The sequence below is a fragment of the Centroberyx affinis genome, unplaced genomic scaffold (genome assembly GCF_046629955.1).
Source record: "Centroberyx affinis isolate AG114_WGS23_722 - 3 ecotype Tasmania unplaced genomic scaffold, CSIRO-AGI_Caff_v1 ptg000408l_1, whole genome shotgun sequence".
NCBI lineage: Eukaryota > Metazoa > Chordata > Actinopteri > Beryciformes > Berycidae > Centroberyx > Centroberyx affinis.
This window is the reverse complement of record NW_027279075.1, coordinates 211,752-229,751: the sequence shown is the minus strand read 5'-3', so window position 1 is coordinate 229,751 and position 18,000 is coordinate 211,752. Positions and strand designations below refer to the sequence as shown.

At 42.6% G+C, this 18,000-nt stretch overlaps 1 protein-coding gene across 2 annotated transcripts in view; it reads left to right on the top strand.

Moving 5' to 3' along the window:
- The first annotated feature begins 15,376 nt into the window (after positions 1-15,376).
- The window catches only part of LOC139641879 (synaptic vesicle glycoprotein 2C-like), a 29,410-nt gene continuing 26,786 nt past the window's right edge, over positions 15,377-18,000 (top strand). For both annotated transcript variants that reach the window (XM_071516501.1, XM_071516500.1), the window contains exon 1: positions 15,377-15,983. In XM_071516501.1, coding sequence (XP_071372602.1) covers positions 15,377-15,983 — 607 coding nt within the window. The remainder of the gene's footprint in view (positions 15,984-18,000) is intronic.

Here is an 18,000-nt window from a genome sequence, read left to right as displayed (position 1 = left end):
CAAGAAAACACCCGTATATCCCCCCCAACATTACTGTCTCTATCTATAGCCTTCGTTTTAGATTATTTTCCTTGGTCCATTGTTCAAATTAACCATGTCTTTACAGAGGCTCATTATAAATAAAAGTAAAATATTTAGTATTTCACTCAGTGTGACATTCTTCAGCAAAATTATGGCATTGCTGAACTTTTATTTTACGATTAAATCCATATAAATGTATCCATCATAATAGTTCCACTTTTTTATCCAAGAGGAATTACTTGTAAAAGTCTTCTACATAGTTGTAGGGTGGGGTGACTTGGCCAAGTCACCAATGGCCTCCACAGTGGGGGGTATTTCCCATGCATTTCCCATTCCCATGGCTTTGGATGTCTTGATAAGGTCATCTGTCCCCTCTATTTCAAAATAATTTGATTGATGGTTTTTCCCCCTGCCTTCAATGCTATAAGGAGGATAATAGGTAAGGAGAATGAAAGGATTTGTAATTTGATGTGTCTTGGAGTGAGGGACAAGGACTATATTCTCTCCCCGGGATAGAAAATGCAGAGGAGCAGTAATAAAATAAAGAGATTAGATACACAGGTACACACTGATGTAAGATTCATTTGGCTGGCCATGCACAACTGAGATGGACAGGGAGCGGAAGGGATGGAGATAAAAAGAGAATGTGGGAAAAAAAAAAAAATTAAGGTAAAGAAAGGCTCATGGAAAAGGGCAGATACGGTAGGGAGAGACAGAAAAATGGGGCATGCAACAAAGACTAAACATGACTCCTGGAACAGAGAGAGAAGTGGAGTGGACTGTTGTCCTTCCCCCGCAGTACAGAAGAAACACCGGGTTCTGTTATCCATCCCTACTATTCTCTCTTTTGTCTTTCCATCTCTCCTTCTCTCTCTTCACCCAACCTCTGGCTGACAGGGAGGGGGAAAAGCAATTAACATCACTGTCACTATCCATCTATTATCCTCCATCCTAATGGAAGATGACAAATTATGGAGTGCAGTATGGGACGCCGTGGCCCACCTCCTACACTTCCTTCTCCTGTGTGCGTGTGTGTGTGTATGTGTGTGTGTGTGCGCGCGTGTGTGTGTTTGTGTGTGTGTGTGTGTGTGTGTGTCTGCGAGTGATAGCGAAAGAGAATGGGGGAGAGTGGCTGTGTAGTTTGAGTTTCCACATTTCCCTTCAGTATCTAGAGTGGTTCAACTCTTGCATCCTTTCCTTTCATCCTATCACAAATGCCTGCAGTAAACATGGGGAGTTTACAGCTCGCACTCAGAAACTAGGCCTATAAAATATATAGTGCACTGTATAAGGCATCACAAGGGATTGAGCGAAACATCAGCTTTGACATGACATGACATGTCATCTGTAACATAAACTCACAATTGCCTCAAACATGAGTTTGCCAGGGAATAACTGTCATAAATGGCAGCTGGAGTGATGCTACTGTGAGGTCTTTGTGCGAGGTACTTCCAAAATGTGTTCAGGGTAACTGCTTTCATTATAAACTATGTATTATATTCTCATATTCAATCTACTTTCCCCATATTATTGTACATTTTATGCACAGCTCTCTAAGCCAGTATTTCCCCCCAGTGGGCAAATTGGTAACATCCAGTCATCCACTTTCCCCATTTATCACCAAGTACGCACCTTTCTACCTCAGCTTGCTTTCACACAGTATTCTCTACGGATCCACAGATGAACCTTCTCTCCTCTGGCCCAACCACTTCCCGCAGAACAGGCAGCTTTGCCCTCTTCCTCACCCGGTAGCGCTTGCTCCTCCTCCCATCCTCTAGTTGTCACCCTTGGGTTCTGTATCTCCATACCCTGACATCAGCGACTGGATAGGTTCAGCACCTAAGGGATCAACTGAATCAGTGCGAGGTGCATTTCTCTCCCGATGGAACCGCCTACCTGTGTAGCTTCACCTTAGGCACCCTGTGGTTCCTGGTGAGACCACAGATGCTGTTTCTCACCCACTTTCCCCTCCTATCCCCTTCTTTTTTACCATCGGAAGGGGGAAGCATTCCTTTTATCTATACTTTATCTTGTATTCTTCACTTCAATATTAATGTGAAAAATCTCAAACTAGTTGTCTAATAACTAATTGTCCATAGTTAATGCTTTTTGTAGGGGTGCATCCCAGTGACCCAGTTGTGTATCCTCTGTGGTGGGAATACAGTATTGTACTTGTAAAGGCATGCTCTTAATTCCCTGTCCTTGCTCTACTGTTGCACTCCTTCATTTCTTCCTTTCCTTGCTGTTCAGCATTGGTTAAGGATGCTGCTCCTAAGTCTTATGAATTACCGTGTGTATGTTATTTACCTCTTGTCTGTTCCCACACAAAACCCATAGTTGTCCATTGGTCAAGTGACTAAATTGAGTGTGATCATATCCTGCCATGATTGATGTGCCCTAGCCATTGCCGCCCACTCGTGCCTCATTGCATTAAGTTTCACATGACAACACTCACTCACGCCTGCATCTGACGCCGGCTATACACCCACACACATGCAGACATCATTTTTCAGTGCTTAGGGCTTGAGATGTAGCACACAAGCAACCTCTCACACACAAGCACACACACACACACACACACACACACACACACACACACACAGAGTGTTACAGTAGCTTTGTTCCTGGAGGATACACATTAAGCTAAGAGACTCCTTGGTTCTTTGTAAAGAAAGAGTGGAGAGCCCCCAAGGATGGGATTTCTCCTCTTTTCTCCCTTCTCTCATCTCCTGTCTTCCATTTGCTCCTGTGACAGGGAGAGAGGGCAGAGGAAGAGAGGGAGGTTACAGCCCTACAGCGTTTTTCCAACATCATCAGGCTCATGTCATCAGAGGGAGATGGTCCTTTCACTGCTCAGAAAATAGGCTGCTGCATTGTGATGCTGTATTTGCACCTGCAGAGAGAGGATACACTCGAATTCCTGAGGAGAATTATTATGTAATAGGACTATGTTATAACAGGATGAAGATGATTAGTGAATAATGAAATGAATAAAATTAATTTCTTATACTCCCACTATTATATATTATATTATATAATAAAACATTAGTTTTTTACATTAGTTAGTAGGTTGAAAGTAGAATGTTATAATAAAAAAAGAAGTGAAATACGCTTTAATCATCCAGTCTTTACCTATTGCCTCTAAACCAGTGCTTGCATATATTTTTTGGTCCTCTATGGAGTAAAACAACTTGACATTTTGGCATTTGCAGAAGGTTTGTAGACAAAAGTATCTGTTCTCCTTGGGGTTTAGAAATGTGACGACATAAAAGATCAAGGGGTGAAGACCAATCAGACTGTTGTCATGGAACTTTCCAGGTTAGAGGACATGAACATCAAAAATAACATTTCCACCGGCTCATTGACTGCATTTATTTTATCCTCCACTATGGTTGATGCAACTCAAGTGTGACCGCTGATTAAAAGCATTCACTAGTGCATTGCTAGACTTTGATCACAGACATAGAACCAAACAGTGCCGTAGTTAGATGTTGAAGAGCCGTATTAAAGCTGCTATTATAAGGATTGTGGTGGCGCTACTCTAGAAAAATATCAAGACATATTCACAAGATGGCTTTCACAGCTTGGAGAGACAGAGTTGGAGAATCATTCCTGGTGGCACAGGACAAAAAGAAAATAATACAGATGTTAAGGACGATGTTGATCAGGATCATGGCGATCGTGATCACCGTGACGACGACAACACCCATTGCTCCCTGCGACCTTTTCAGAAAGGCGTTTGACTCTTCAGACTCCTCCCCCTCTCTCTCTCTCTCTCTGCTCCCTCCCTCCTCTCCTCCTTCTTCTTCCACAGCCTCCTCCTCTGCGACCCTTCACCCCTGTGTGTGTTAAGAGATGTAATTAACCTTGCTTTAACCTGCCAGGCTATTCCAGAGGGCTGTTTGTCTCGTTGCTTAACGCAGCGCACCGATACCTCAACCCTCACCAGCTCTTTCATGTAGCTTTACGAGAGACTTGGTGAAGTGAAAAGGAAGTCGTGGATTAATCCGCTGTTGTGTGTGTTGCTCTGAATAAGCTGTTGATTTCTAGCTATTCCTGTCTGAAGGTTTAAATGACTTATGTTTAGTGTTCAGTAAGTAAAAAAGATCAAATACCAGATAGAATTGCTGTTCAAAAAAGAGAAAAAAAAAATCTATCAATGTTGATATCATCATAGAAAAATCAATCTAGCTAATGCGTAAAGTATAGTAATGCTTAGAGCTTACCTGGAAGATAGTTGGTGTCTCAATTTGTGTGAGTTTAAAATAGTTGGGGTTGATCTTTTTCAGTGAGGGAAAGCGGTTTGGAAGTTTTGGTGAAAACAAGTAATTATCTTACTCTTAAGATACATTCTTCACAGGTGTGTGTGTGTGTGTGTGTGTGTGTGCGTGCGTGTGTGTGCAACGTATGAACAGAAAGATGAGTGGAGTGTGTAATTATAGGGAAAACAAAGCAATGCATTCGGATGCATTCTAAAGCAGACCTTGCTAACAACCCCCTTTGTTTTTTACGCCTATTTGCATGAAATTATGTGCCCACCAAGGCGTATAATTAGAAATCAATTAAACTCCATATCACACATCCACCTAAATTGCTGAAACAACGTTTGAGTCTATCATCTCAATATCCTGCCTCACGGCCACAATATTGAGAGGTTTGGAGAGGATTGCAAAAAATGTCAAGTTCATTCTTAAGTATTGAAGTATTGGTTTATGGAAAAACATGCAGATTAAGGATGTGAGTAATATCTGTGTGCATGTATAGCATGTATAAAGGTTTCCAGCTGCCCCTCTTAAGGCCCTGTTTCACACGGGACGCAAGCACACACTCATCTCCTCATCGTTTCATCTTCTCTCTCTTACTCTCTGTCTCCAGGCTTTTTTCTCTGCATCCGCCCACTCACCTACCCCGATCCTGCATGTGTGTACACATTTTTGCTTGTGAGCATGAGTGTGGGTGAAAGTTCAAGGGAGAGAGAGAGAGAGAGAGAGGGAGTTAGAGACAGAGAGAGAGAGAGAGAGAGAGAGATGTTAATTATATGACATTTTATGAGGATGCAGTCTCTGACCAGATGCCCAGAGCCTGATTTCTGACATCGAGAACAGAGCTCATATTATTTTACTGCTGGAGCAATTAGTGCCAGTGGAGTACTTTTTGTGTGTGTGTGTGTGTGTGTGTGTGTGTATCGGCTTATACGCGGGTATGTGTCGACATGTATACTGTGTGTGTGTTTGGTTTTATTCATTTCAGCCCTAAAATTAAACAGCAGCTGCTGGATAGAAATGCAAATTTATTTGCATTTTTATTTGATTTAGTAAAAGGGACGTCCTTCCAGGCTTCCTTCCTCACTCCTTGAGATTCCTCCCGTATTGGTTATTTCTGAGAGCAGAGGAGAAGAGTGCTCATTCACTGGAGTTTATAATGGCCCTTCTCTAGCCATGCAGAATAGGATGGCTTTTTGGGGGATTGGTTTTTCTGCCCAGAAGTCCCCATGGAACTCTTCTAGCCTCAAACTTTTTTTGTGATTAATTCGGCGCTGACTGGCAGCCTCCGAATGGTACGAACACAAAGACACATGGTGCACACATGCACAGGAACTTACACACACACACACACTCACCCACTCACACACATGCATGCCTGCACACAAGCATGTACTGTACACAGACATTTGCAGTCATGCTCAAGTGCACGCGCGCGCACACACACACACACACACACACACAATGCTGTGATGGCTAGGCTTTTTTTTTTTTTATTATTAATGATGCAGATGACATTTGTTTACCAAGTGTAGTTGTAGTCCACAGTTCTATATATAAACCCCCCCCCAAAAAAACAGTTAATTAACTAGACAATGAAAGGCAATTAAGGCCGGCAATGGTTGATAGCAACTGAGATAACAATATATATACTGTATATATGTATATATATATATCATCATAAGTATTTCATCATCAGATGCCCTCAGTGTTTTGTTGTTTCTGATCGTTTCCTTTTCTTGAAGACGTATCGGCTCTTAGTGAGAATGCCCTCCTGCCTTGATTTGTTGTTGTTGTTGTTGTTGTTGTTGTTGTTGCTTTTGTTGCAGCAACAACAAGTAGCATCGTATGAGAGAAGCTATCTCACATTGGAGACATTCCTCACGGCTCTAAGTTGACAAGTCAAATCGAGGAACTGTCCGCGGTGCTGAATCATCCCTCACTAAACTTTGTAGCGAGGAGCCACAGTTCAAACCTCGCTCCGGCTCCTCTTTGTTCTTCAGCGGCTCCTCATTCTCAGCATATGAACGCTGCGGTCTGTGACTCTGGCAAACCATCCTGCATCACACGCGCCCGCTAGATTGTTCCATTATACGGAATTGCACACTGTTGTCCGTAGGATATAGGCCTACGATTGATTTACCATAACCGCACACACACACACACATACACACACACACACACACACACACACACACACACACACACACACACACACACATACGCACGCACGCACGCACGCACGCACACACTTCCCACCTCCCTCGGTCTCTCAGCCTCTCTCTCTCTCTCCTCTTTCTTGGACTGCTGCAGAGGAACCGCTGCATCGAGGAAGACGAGGGAAAGAAATCTCGGCGCGATGCCTGCTGCCTCTGTCGCCGTGTAGGGAAGACCGGGGAACCGCCGCTCCACACACAGCGAGCTCGCTACGATGCGATTCGTCCTCTCCAGACGGTGAGTTGTAATTAAAAAAAAAAAAAAAAATCACGCCTAACTAAAAGTCAACTTGATCTGCCTCCGCAAACCGCGTTGCTGTAACATAGATCGCCTCGTTATCTGCGGATCCCCATCTTTTTTTTTGTTGTTGCTTCATTTAATCCAAATGGAAATATGGGATGACGAATAAATCTGATACAGAGGCATTATGCGGCTGGTAATTCAAATGTTCTTTTTGTACCGAGTGGCAGTAAAATGATGAATAACCGCCCCGTGCGCATGATTGAAGTAAAAGTTTGTGCATTGGGGAACTTTCTAAGTTGTCCAGCTGTGCGTTGAATGACAAATCGACAGCCCTAACACTACATGTGAGTCCAGATGTCTTTAATTAGTGCACGTCCTAGGTTTCTTGCATACAGGTAAGATATAGACCTGAATAATTAGCACTTGCTTTGAGCAGAAGTTTTTATGGAATGCAGAAGGAGGTTCCTGCAGAGAGGAGAGGACACGACTAGTGCACAGTTTAACTACAATCTATTGACTTCATCCGGAGGGGATGGGGGTGGATCAGAGCGAACCTTTGGGCTTTTTAATCCGAGGTGATCAATCATCGCGGGAGAGTCGGTATACGCACAGATCGGAGGCTATACCCCGAGCTTTCCCGTCAGCTCTCCGCCTACCGCGCACATACAGGCGGAGGGAGTCTGCAGCAAGCTGCGCAGAAAGAACAGATCCATCCATTAACCCTGGAGTCGATGCTCGATGCTGTGTGGATAGTCATCACTGTGAGTCTGCTGTATGTGCTGCCGCTTCACAGGAAAAGGATTGATTCCCGGGCAGCAGGACAGCCCGAAATCTCATTACGGGACGCGACTTGCGTCAGAAGACTTAACTGGTGATGGATGTTCCTTCCCGTACGTGGTCTGCGGACTGTGCTCAGGCTGAGCGGCTGTGTGGACCGAGAGCAGCAGCAGTGCAGGGTGCAATCATGGTGCATGGAGAGGGGGGAAAGCGAGAGATGACTTTTGCATAACACTGTTCCAGGATGTTGAATGGGAAATTCTGGCCAGGTGTCAGCTTAGATGCGATTCTCTGACTGAATACGTTATGCTTTAGTTTGGACACTTGTGTTTGTCAAACATCCAAGTCATTTACTTAATGTTTGCCTTGGGTCTGTATACCTCAATATTTGCTTTAGCTTAATAGAGTGATACGAATAGGCAGTCCAGATATCTGTTTGGTCCATGTACCTGTTTTCTATTGTTGTTGCTATCTCAGATTCATTTATATGTGATGGGAAACTAAAGAGACAAAACAGTATTTGTGAGCGGTTGAACATTTCTGAATGGGCTACAGTTTGCACCACATGTCACCATCCCAGGATCAGCTGCAAGAGATTGCACACATATAGACTCTTGATTGCATTATGCCAGGCTTGCAATCACAATTGTATAGTTGGATCGTCTTTTCAATCATTTTCCAAGGCTGAGCTATAGGATGGAGCCAGGATGTTCACCTGTAGAGATGAATCCTGGGATACACAGACATACTCACTGTGTGCTCAGTTCTCCACTGATGCAGTTTTATTATTACCACCTCTCCCCTACCACCACCCCAGACAGGCACATTTTGTGTCTTGCAATAGATTTCACATGTTTACAGGGAGGCATGCAAAATGCATTCTGCAAAACGTCTGCAGATTTCATCAAATTAAGTTCCAGACAGTAAGGAAGTCTTCACATAACCTACGCAGACTTCCTACATATTGATCAATGCGGTGTTCACTGCATCACCACAGGTCTCTCGGTCAGGACATCAAAAAGGAGGTGATCGAGGCTTCATTAGCTTAATGTCGGTGGACCCCAATAAGAGTAAGAAAATGCAGTAGGCTACACCATGGTTTCCCAGCGACACCAATAATCCATTTTCCATTTTACAACAAGTAAGACAAAAATCACACTCATCTCTTGAATGATCTGATGGAAGTCTAACTGAGGATTAAACAATCAATATTAAAAAATTGGAGTTCTATTTTTACATTAAACATTATGCTGATTGTGCAGATACATACGCACACATACACACACTTTTACACACACACACACACACATACGGAGGTTCCATCAAACCAAGGTTTGGGCCTCCACAGAGGGACTCCTGCAGCTGTTGGCCAAGCTCCAGCAGTCAGTGAACCCTCACAGCCATCATCACATTAGAGCAAACAGCCAGGCAGCTGTGTGTGTGTGTGTGTGTGTACGTGTGTGTACATGCACACACATCAGCAGGAGAATCCAAATGATGTGCTTTATATGTTAGTTCCCTCTCCAGCAGGGTGGTGCATTTGTGAATATAGGAGTTTATGTTTTTTCTACTATTCATTTGTGTTCAACGGCTCTCTGTGCTTTAAGGCATGATGTGTAATATACTCTCTGTTCATTACTTTAATCCAAACCTCCACTCCACTGCACCCGCCGGCAGTCACGCAACTTCAACAGCCTCTAGAGGCCGCTTGTTCAAAGCGCCCGTTCGTCAGCCTGTTTCTTTTTTAGGGAAAGCTGAGCACAAGATTTCCAGTGGCTAAAAAAGTGGTTTCTGCTAATGTGTGCTTGCAAAGTCTTGATTTATTTTTTTAGGATCCTGATCAAGCTTTTCATCTCAGAAGTCAACTTGAGGTTGCTTGCAAAGTCTCCAGACCAGCAAGCATTTGTGACAAGCTGTCGCTCACTGGGTTTTGGCCATGAAAACCTCCAGAGAAAGTTAAGGGACCGAGCTCAAATAGGACGATTAAATCTAACATATTGTATTGACTCAGTGAGAAATGTACGCTACTTGAAATTGTAATTTTAATAACATTGCTCAGTTTTAAAAGTAGTGTATTATATTATTCTATTACTCATGAAACTAATAATAATAATATTATTTAACGCATTACTCCAAACACTGCTTCGGACATTTAATTAAGCTTAAGAATCGTATTACTAGGGTGAAAAAATAATGGCCCAAACCCTTTCACACTCTACATTTATTTATTGTTAAGCTAGTTTCACTGTCTGGTGCATGGGCATTCTGTCAGCTACCTCACCTGCATAGGTCTGTCATAGTAATATGTTATATTTGGAGAGCATGTACTTTACCCCTTATCAGAGAGCTCAAGGATCATAAACAACTTCTAATAGATGGAAACATGAAAAAAGAAAAACAAGGAAAGAAAGAGAGACAATTATGATTACGGGCCTGTTCTCTCCTACCAGCACTCCTGCTGCTTTTGCAAGCTTGATTATCTTTTACTTGAAAGTATCTGTCTCAAACACTCTTCCATTTCAAAATCAGTCTCATAAAAAATACGCTCAGTGTACAAGAATTAAGAATTCCATACAGTCTTTTGAGAATAGTTAATGCAGGTTTGGGACTTGCCTCAACAGACTTAAAACGGATCTATTTTGGTTTTGGTGGGCAGAACTGATATGAAGTCGTGTGATTGCATGGGAAGTTCTGCCTCATTTCTGTCAAAGCCCAATCCACGCTCGTGTAGCATCTGCAGTGCCTGGCGCGTAGTTGTGTTTTTTCACAAGGTGCACGATGCATTAGCACAACGCTCTCTGCAGCCATCTGTGGGCACCGCAGAAGGCCTGTAGGGCTCTGCACACACCGCTTCATCTCGCCTTTACACGTCAAACAGCCACATGCATCTCCAGCATCTTATCCTTCTAACCGTGTGACACTTGTATGTAGTATTTATTGTTTAGATCGTCATTCCCCTAACTTCTGTCCTGCAGAAAATATTCTTTCCATTTTATTTTATCGTGCCAAGTATGTATGCATGTATACTGGGGGTCCCAGAGTGTGCACCTGCAATTGTGTTAGAGAGCGAGTGAGTGTGTGTGTGTGTGTGTGTGTGTGTATGTGTGTGTGTGTGTGATTAATGAAGGTGGTTGGATGGCGTCAGCGGGCCATGACAGCACGACTGGGAGGAAATCATTTCTTCTCTCCCAGTGGACTGCTGATTCAGAGCTATAGCAGGAATTTTGCTGATTGCTTAAATCACATCATAAGGGTGCTGTTATAATAACCCCAATCACAGCATCACAGCACAGGGCATCAAAAAATAAATAGGAGGAGGCATAAGATATATTAGGTTGCCTGTTTATGGGGGAAAGGGCAAGGTTGTGGTGTGAGAATATGTTCTTTGGTCTGTTTTTGTGTCTAGGTGTGATATTGCCATGTGTATCCCTTACATCAGCAGCGTGTGTGTTTGTGTGTGTGAATGTGAATGTATAGCGTGTCGGTTACTTAAAACAGGGACTGGACATAGTTTGACTTTGAGTTTGAGAATTATCTCTATAGCTCAAAGTGCATGGAGAGACTTATAAATGTCAGCGTTAATGACCATTTGCATATGGAGGAGGAGAATGGTTAGCCTATCATGAATAATGAAATGTCAACAGGAGAGGGATATCTCCCGTATTCGGCGTTGCCGTCAAGAAGACGACTTTGAAATTCTTGCCGCACGAGGATGAGAGAGGCGGCGGGACGAGTATAGAGGGAAGAAAGGAGGAGAAGGAAGAAGGGAAGAGAGATTGACAGTCATAGAGAGGGGGAGACCGTAGATCAGCATGTAGGTGAGTTGGGTGTTATACGCAGACGTGGCTGGCTGTGCTGCACCAGTACTCGTGTCTATTACAAAATCTCTCTCAGTGTCTGGAAGTGAAGGAGTCGAGTAGCTATTTTCTCCTTGGCCACTTGGTGCAGAAACTCTCATAGCTTATCATGAGGTCGATCGTCAAGTCTGACCCCTGCTCTCACACGTCAAGCACTCCGTTCAGAGAGCCGCAACACTGTAAATGGGTAAATGAGTTGGGGGGGGGGGGAGTTTGCAAAGAGGAGAGGACATTAAAGGACTGTCTGCTCTCAGTGGCTCAGAGTATGTGTGTTATCCTATCCTGTGCTTCTTTTAGACTCGTTTCAGCATGTATTTAAAGACATAACCAGCATTCTTGTGTGTGGATATTAGGAGATACATGTACAGGAATCATGGACGCCCCCTCTCCCCTCTCCTCAACAAAGACATGGGGCAAATTATGGAACAGGCAGAGTAGGCAGAGGCTCAAGGACACACAGATCAGTGGGATCCCCAAGTGACCCCCAAATATCACACCTAACAAGCTCCATCTTGCAGTGTCCGTTTTAAATCATGAGGTCCTGTATATCCTCGTCAAATCCCTTGTACAGGTCATGTTCAACACTGACCCTGAAGGTTTCTCGAGGCCTTTATAGGTTATCAAGGGATCTGAAAGTCTGAAGATCCGAAGATCTGCCTACTTATCTCTGCATTCCTCTGCAAGGGTTATAATATTATAATGGCTGAAGTAAAGAAATAAGCTTGGGGATTGGATATGTGTGGCAAGAACAATTATATGTTTTATCTTGCTGTATATTGTTTTGAATTTTACAATGCTAATGAAGATCAGACAGATCATGTGAGGAATCGAAATTAAATGCACACATCCAGTCCACCAAGTAGCACTTATTTCAATAAAATGTCGACTTTTAAAACTTTTAAAACTGCTTGCTAAAGTAAATGAATGTATCCTACTGCAACATGTGTTGATGCAGTGTAAATCCTGATAGCTACAGGTGTTTGATTTATGGACCCGGAGGCGCAGATTGGTGGGATTGCCTGCTGCTTTTGTTGGTTGGCTGGGTGCTTAGAGGCATCCAGGCCCAGAGGCCCTCGGTCTCATCATCTGGCCATGCAGAAAGACAAAGTTAGTTAGAGCTCCATTTTCTAGTTCATTTCATTGCTGCATTGCACCAAAATCTCCTGGGCTGCTTTAGGTTGATGTGGAGCCCTAGTGCTTATGTTCACATGACGGATCCCTCCTGATGTTTTATCTCATCCCGGAGAGCAAAGGTGAGCAGAAACACCATACATCAACCTGCCACAGTCTTGGGCACTCAACCCAGTCCCAACACCCCTGCATACACTTTTCACTCCTGGGACACACACTTAGCAGATACTAATAGCATGTTTAACCTAGAAAAGATGCAGCTGCTCTTTATTTTATTTTACTCCTTATAGACATGATATATCACATCGCTGTATGACTGCATTGTGGCATGATACCGCAGTGTTGTCACCATGATATTTGATGTTACTAGAATAATGACATTTCAGTGGCTATTATACACACTTCTCTGCCTAGGCTAATCTCAACCAGATACAAAAATTGGCTGATTATGGCAGGCCTTTGTATCTGAATATGTTCACAGATTATGTTATTATTGTTTCTGGTTGTGTAACTGTGGTGTTATTGTTATGTATTTTTTATTCTTTATTAGGATCCCCATTTGTGGATGCCAGTGATTGCTATTCTTCTTGGGGTTAAAAAAAACCAAGAGTTGACATCACATCATGTGTAACATGATTAACATTCATAAACACTCACATTACAACCCAGAGTGTGTCTGAGATGCTTTTTGACTGTATATTTATTCGTATTAGTGTGATTTAGATAACTCCACTCTTTAATTGCTCTGTGCAACTAAGGAGATTTGGAGGGTTACTGTTGTGTGAAGGCCCAGGCCTTCGCTGGTGTTGCCCCTGCACCATTGACTGGGCTTGGTGGCTTGGTGGCTTGGTGTTTTGGTGGCTTGGTGGCTGCTGTCAGCGGTCTGTGGTGTGGCAGACAGGCGGCTGAGGCCTGATGTGTTGACAGGTCTTCTGAGAGGCCATGCCAGTGTCACAGCAGAGAGCCTTTAGGGGAGCCAGTCATACAGGGTGACATGTACTCCAAGCCTAGAAACATAATACACAAACCCTGAAAGAAAACACGGTCAGAAATGTACAAATTGCTAAGCACATTTGTGAATGAACGATATGCTATAATAAATGATTTCTAGAAATAATTATATTAAGTTATTATATTTAGTTATAATTTGATCTTAATATGCATTGTTTTGTTGGTGTTGGCAATACAAAACAAAACACTGCAACAGGACAACATGCAATGGTAGGTCAAGTATGACATATAGCAGTAATCAGAATTGGGGATTTAAGTATTGCAATATTAACAAAGTAATACATGTGAGGCAAAGACAGTATTTCAGCATTAACCAAATTAGTAATAAAGTGACTGGTGCATAGTATTCAAGTATTACAATATAAATACAGTCCAGGATTTAGTGTGTTTAGTGTTACCAAATTAACAGAGTTGCAGTTAATAAAGTGACCGGTGCGTGGTACTGTAAAGTTTGCAGTGACTGTTGCATCATACAGAAATTATACTGTCGGAAGATGCTAATGCTCAGTAAAGTTAAATAAAGATCACTGGGGTGTGTTTGTGAGAATCCTGTTAAGCATGTGGTTTGGGGGTAAAACTGTTCCTACCAAATACCATTTGTCAGATTGCAAAGGAGCAAACTAGTCCCTGGTCGGGATGGGTGGGGTCACTGATGTCTCGCTGACTGAGAGACAGACTGCTGCCTACACACCACGCTTCAAGGTGTTTCACCACAGAGACATGCAAGACAGTTGTGGGTGTAAAAAGCACAGCAGTGGGCCGAGTACAAAATCCTGGAGAACCCCATTTGGACTTTATGTGTAGTCGCCGATCCCAACAGTGTTTCAAAAGTTCAAAGGACGTTAAATATGGCGCGGTTCTGGAAATATTTGCCATAGCCACTTCTATCCATAAAATACAAAAAAAAAAGCCTTTTTTTTGTCGAACAGTATTTTATTAGCAATTATTCTACATAAAAAGTTGCATAGGATTCTCATTGTGGTTTGGTTCTCTATAACTTTCACAAGATTTTCAATTGGATTTTATTCGTGGATGCATTTTCATGGTTGTGTTTTCTCAACATATTTCATTTAATTCCATTAAAATGCATTTTATCCTTCAACCCAATAACCCAATTTATTTTTCAGGTTTTCTTTATTTTTCAGCAGTTGAGTTGTGATGTATTTGAGCTTGCAAACCATTGTTAGTTCTTCCCAAAATGAAATTATTGTATTAATATTTCATTTTATTTTATTTTATTATTTATTACAGCAATGAATCTTCAACCTTGAAATCATCAGGCAGTTTGCAGTCTGATAATACATTATGGCAATACACAATGATAATTTGTTCACAGTAAACAGTCTTTTTAGATTCCCTTCCCATTTGAGAAGATTTCATTTGTATTGGTTTCAGTGGAAAGTTTTGGTGTTGCAGTGTCAAAATACTCTTTTGGAGTACTTTCCACTGTGACAAAAAATACTGCATACTATAAAAGCTAACCATCCCTTTCTTTTTCTGTCTCCACAGGCAGATGATCTCTCCTTGAGTTCAGACAGTGTTGTTGATCATCCACCTTGAGGTCAGCTGTCTCCGGTTCATCACTTGCCGGCTGGTCCCATCCAACTGCTCCAGAGATCATTACTTAATCAATCTTCCCCTGGCAGCTGACTGGCCTTTCCACATTGATTGTGTGAACTAATAAACTGCCTTACATCTTGATGTGAAGAGGAATAGAGAGAAAGAAACATAGTAGCTTACTCTTTCGTCTTGCTGTAACTACAAATGACAATTAGTTTACATCTGTTGGACCTGGTGAAATAAGGACTCAACAGAGCTGCATTAAAGAGAAACAGTGTCAGTTATCCCTTTGTCAAGATGGACGAAACACAGAACAACAGGACTTCCTTGGTCAAAGGCGCCAAGGACATCGCTAAGGAAGCCAAGAGACACGCTGCCAAAAAGGTCAGCAAAGCTGTTGATCGTGCCTCAGATGAGTACTCAGCTCATCGCAGCTACAACCGCTTCCAGAACGAGGACGAAGAGGAGGATGACCGCAACGTTTATACCCAGCAAGACGGCCACTACGGCGGCAACGCGGCCAACGACGACGAGGGGGCCTCCAGCGACGCCACGGAGGGCCACGACGACGAAGACGAGATCTACGAGGGCGAGTACCAGGGGGTGCCGGCCTACAGCGACGGAAAGACGAAGGACGGACAGGTGTCTCTGGGCCAGCCGGTCTCGGACAGCGCGAAGGGCCGCAAGGAGCTGGAAAACGAGAGGCAAGCGGACGAGGAGGAGCTGGCCCAGCAGTACGAGCTCATCATGCAGGAGTGCGGCCACGGGAGGTTCCAGTGGCAGCTGTTCTTCGTGCTCGGGCTGGCGCTCATGTCCGACGGCGTGGAGGTGTTCGTGGTGGGCTTCGTCCTGCCCAGCGCCGAGACAGACATGTGCGTGCCCAACTCTGGTGCTGGATGGCTGGGTAAGGAGTGTGGAGAGGGAAGACATGCATGATCAGTTACTTTGTGTGTGCCACCACTTAGGTCTCCAACTTTGACTCAGTAGTCAGTGAGTTCTTACTGTAGGTTCAGATTTGCATTAGAGTGGAAAATCCTCCTTGTGCTTCAAATTCTGTTTAATGTTAAGCTGAGAAAATAAGCACATCCTTATGGAAAGCACTGTTTGTTTCTTGTCAACCAATTTCCAGTCTCACTACTATATCTACATCAACATACATGTAGAAAATCCACACTCTTCAGTGTATTTTGTATTGTATTATTGTTATAATGTGTCCCCCCTCTCGGTATTGATACCCCTCCAGCACTGGACAGTTATGAGTATCATTAAGATTAAACATTTCTGGTTTAGTTTAGTTTAGTTTAGTTTAGTTCAGTTTGGTTCAGTTTGGTTTAATTTAAATTCAATGATACAAAAAGTAAAAAGAACCAAAGACAAAAAATTACAAATTTGTGCAGGTGAGATAAAAAAACAGAAGGAGCTTATGAAAGCATCTAATTTGAAAAAAAAAAAAAAAAAGTAAAAGTCACAATAAGATAGAAGAACAAAGAAATAAACAAAGACATAAAAAAAAACATCAAGATGATAGAAAAGACACAACTGAATTGGATAACAGGCTCTAAGTGACAACCATGCAAAATATGGTGCAAAACAACAACAAAAGACAAGTAAAATAAAATTCATTAAAATAGCCCAGATAAACAAACCGAGTGAGCGAGTGTGTATGTGTGTGTGTGTGTGTGTGGAAAAGTAGGACGAGGGGAAGAGCAGATTTTTATAATGACTTACTGAGGGAAACCTTAAAGCAGTTTGGTTCATCAGATACTGCATGTTTTGAGTGTTTTGAAAGTGTCGAGAGATCTAGATTCGTTGCCAAGAATATTGTAACTATAACCCTGTCAAGATCCTGTGAATCTTCTGGAGGTCTGACAGCGAGTAGTCCTGAATTCGGGAAGGTGCAGCTTGTCACCCTACGTTCAAATGAAATTTCACCTCTCTTTACTCGCATGAGTTTGACGGCTTGACATGAGAAATAGGAAAGCAAAATCGGTGTCACGACATGCAGACGTGTTTGATGGCACCAGCTGACACCACAGAAAGCAGCAAGGCGACAGTCACAACCATTATGACTGGTGCTTTTGGTTGACATCTTTCTATTATATGTTTTTTATTGTCTCTTGCATTTATTTTATATACATCAATGAACAGAGATCCATACATCTACTGATTTCTACTTTTTGTCTACTTTATGTTATATCCTTTATGGTTGAGGCATTGATAGAGGATGAAAGAGAGTGATCAGGCAGGCTTTGATGTGCTTAGACTGGCTATAGTATTCATCTTATTTGATGGATCTAGCTTTTATTGGTCACAATTGCACAATACACACACTTTTTCGGCCTCCTTGTTAGTCTTTTTGATGTTAAGTAGCGTGCGGATTGCCTTTTCTCATGAAGTTTCTACTAATTGGAACCTATGCACCTGCTGCCAATCACACTAAAGGACTAACCATAGGCGCAACAATTTCCTGAATAGTTTTTGGATTCACAATCACACAAAAGACATTTTTACCACAACACTAAAGTCAACAATAAAGTCCTGCTCGAAGCTGATTGGCTTTCACTTCCCTACTGCGTCAGATGAATTTCTTGCCACAGCAAAGTTGCATCCATCTCGTTCCATTCGTCTCTTTCCATTTACTCACCTGTGTTTTTTTGTTTTGTTCTTTTTTCATGAACCGAACGAACATAGGGTTTGAATGTGTGGTTTTAGTACGAACTTTTCGAATTCAGATGACAGTAAACTCTGCAGGGCACGGGAAAGGATCCTGGTTCATGTGTGTAGGTGTAAAAAACAAAGACCGATATAATTAGACTGCTGCTGCATGTTCATTCCTACTCCTCATAGTGACTAATCTAACAAAATCTCTTCTATAAAGTGTGGATCTTGTGGAGATTGGTAGCAAATGTTCAGGCATTGAT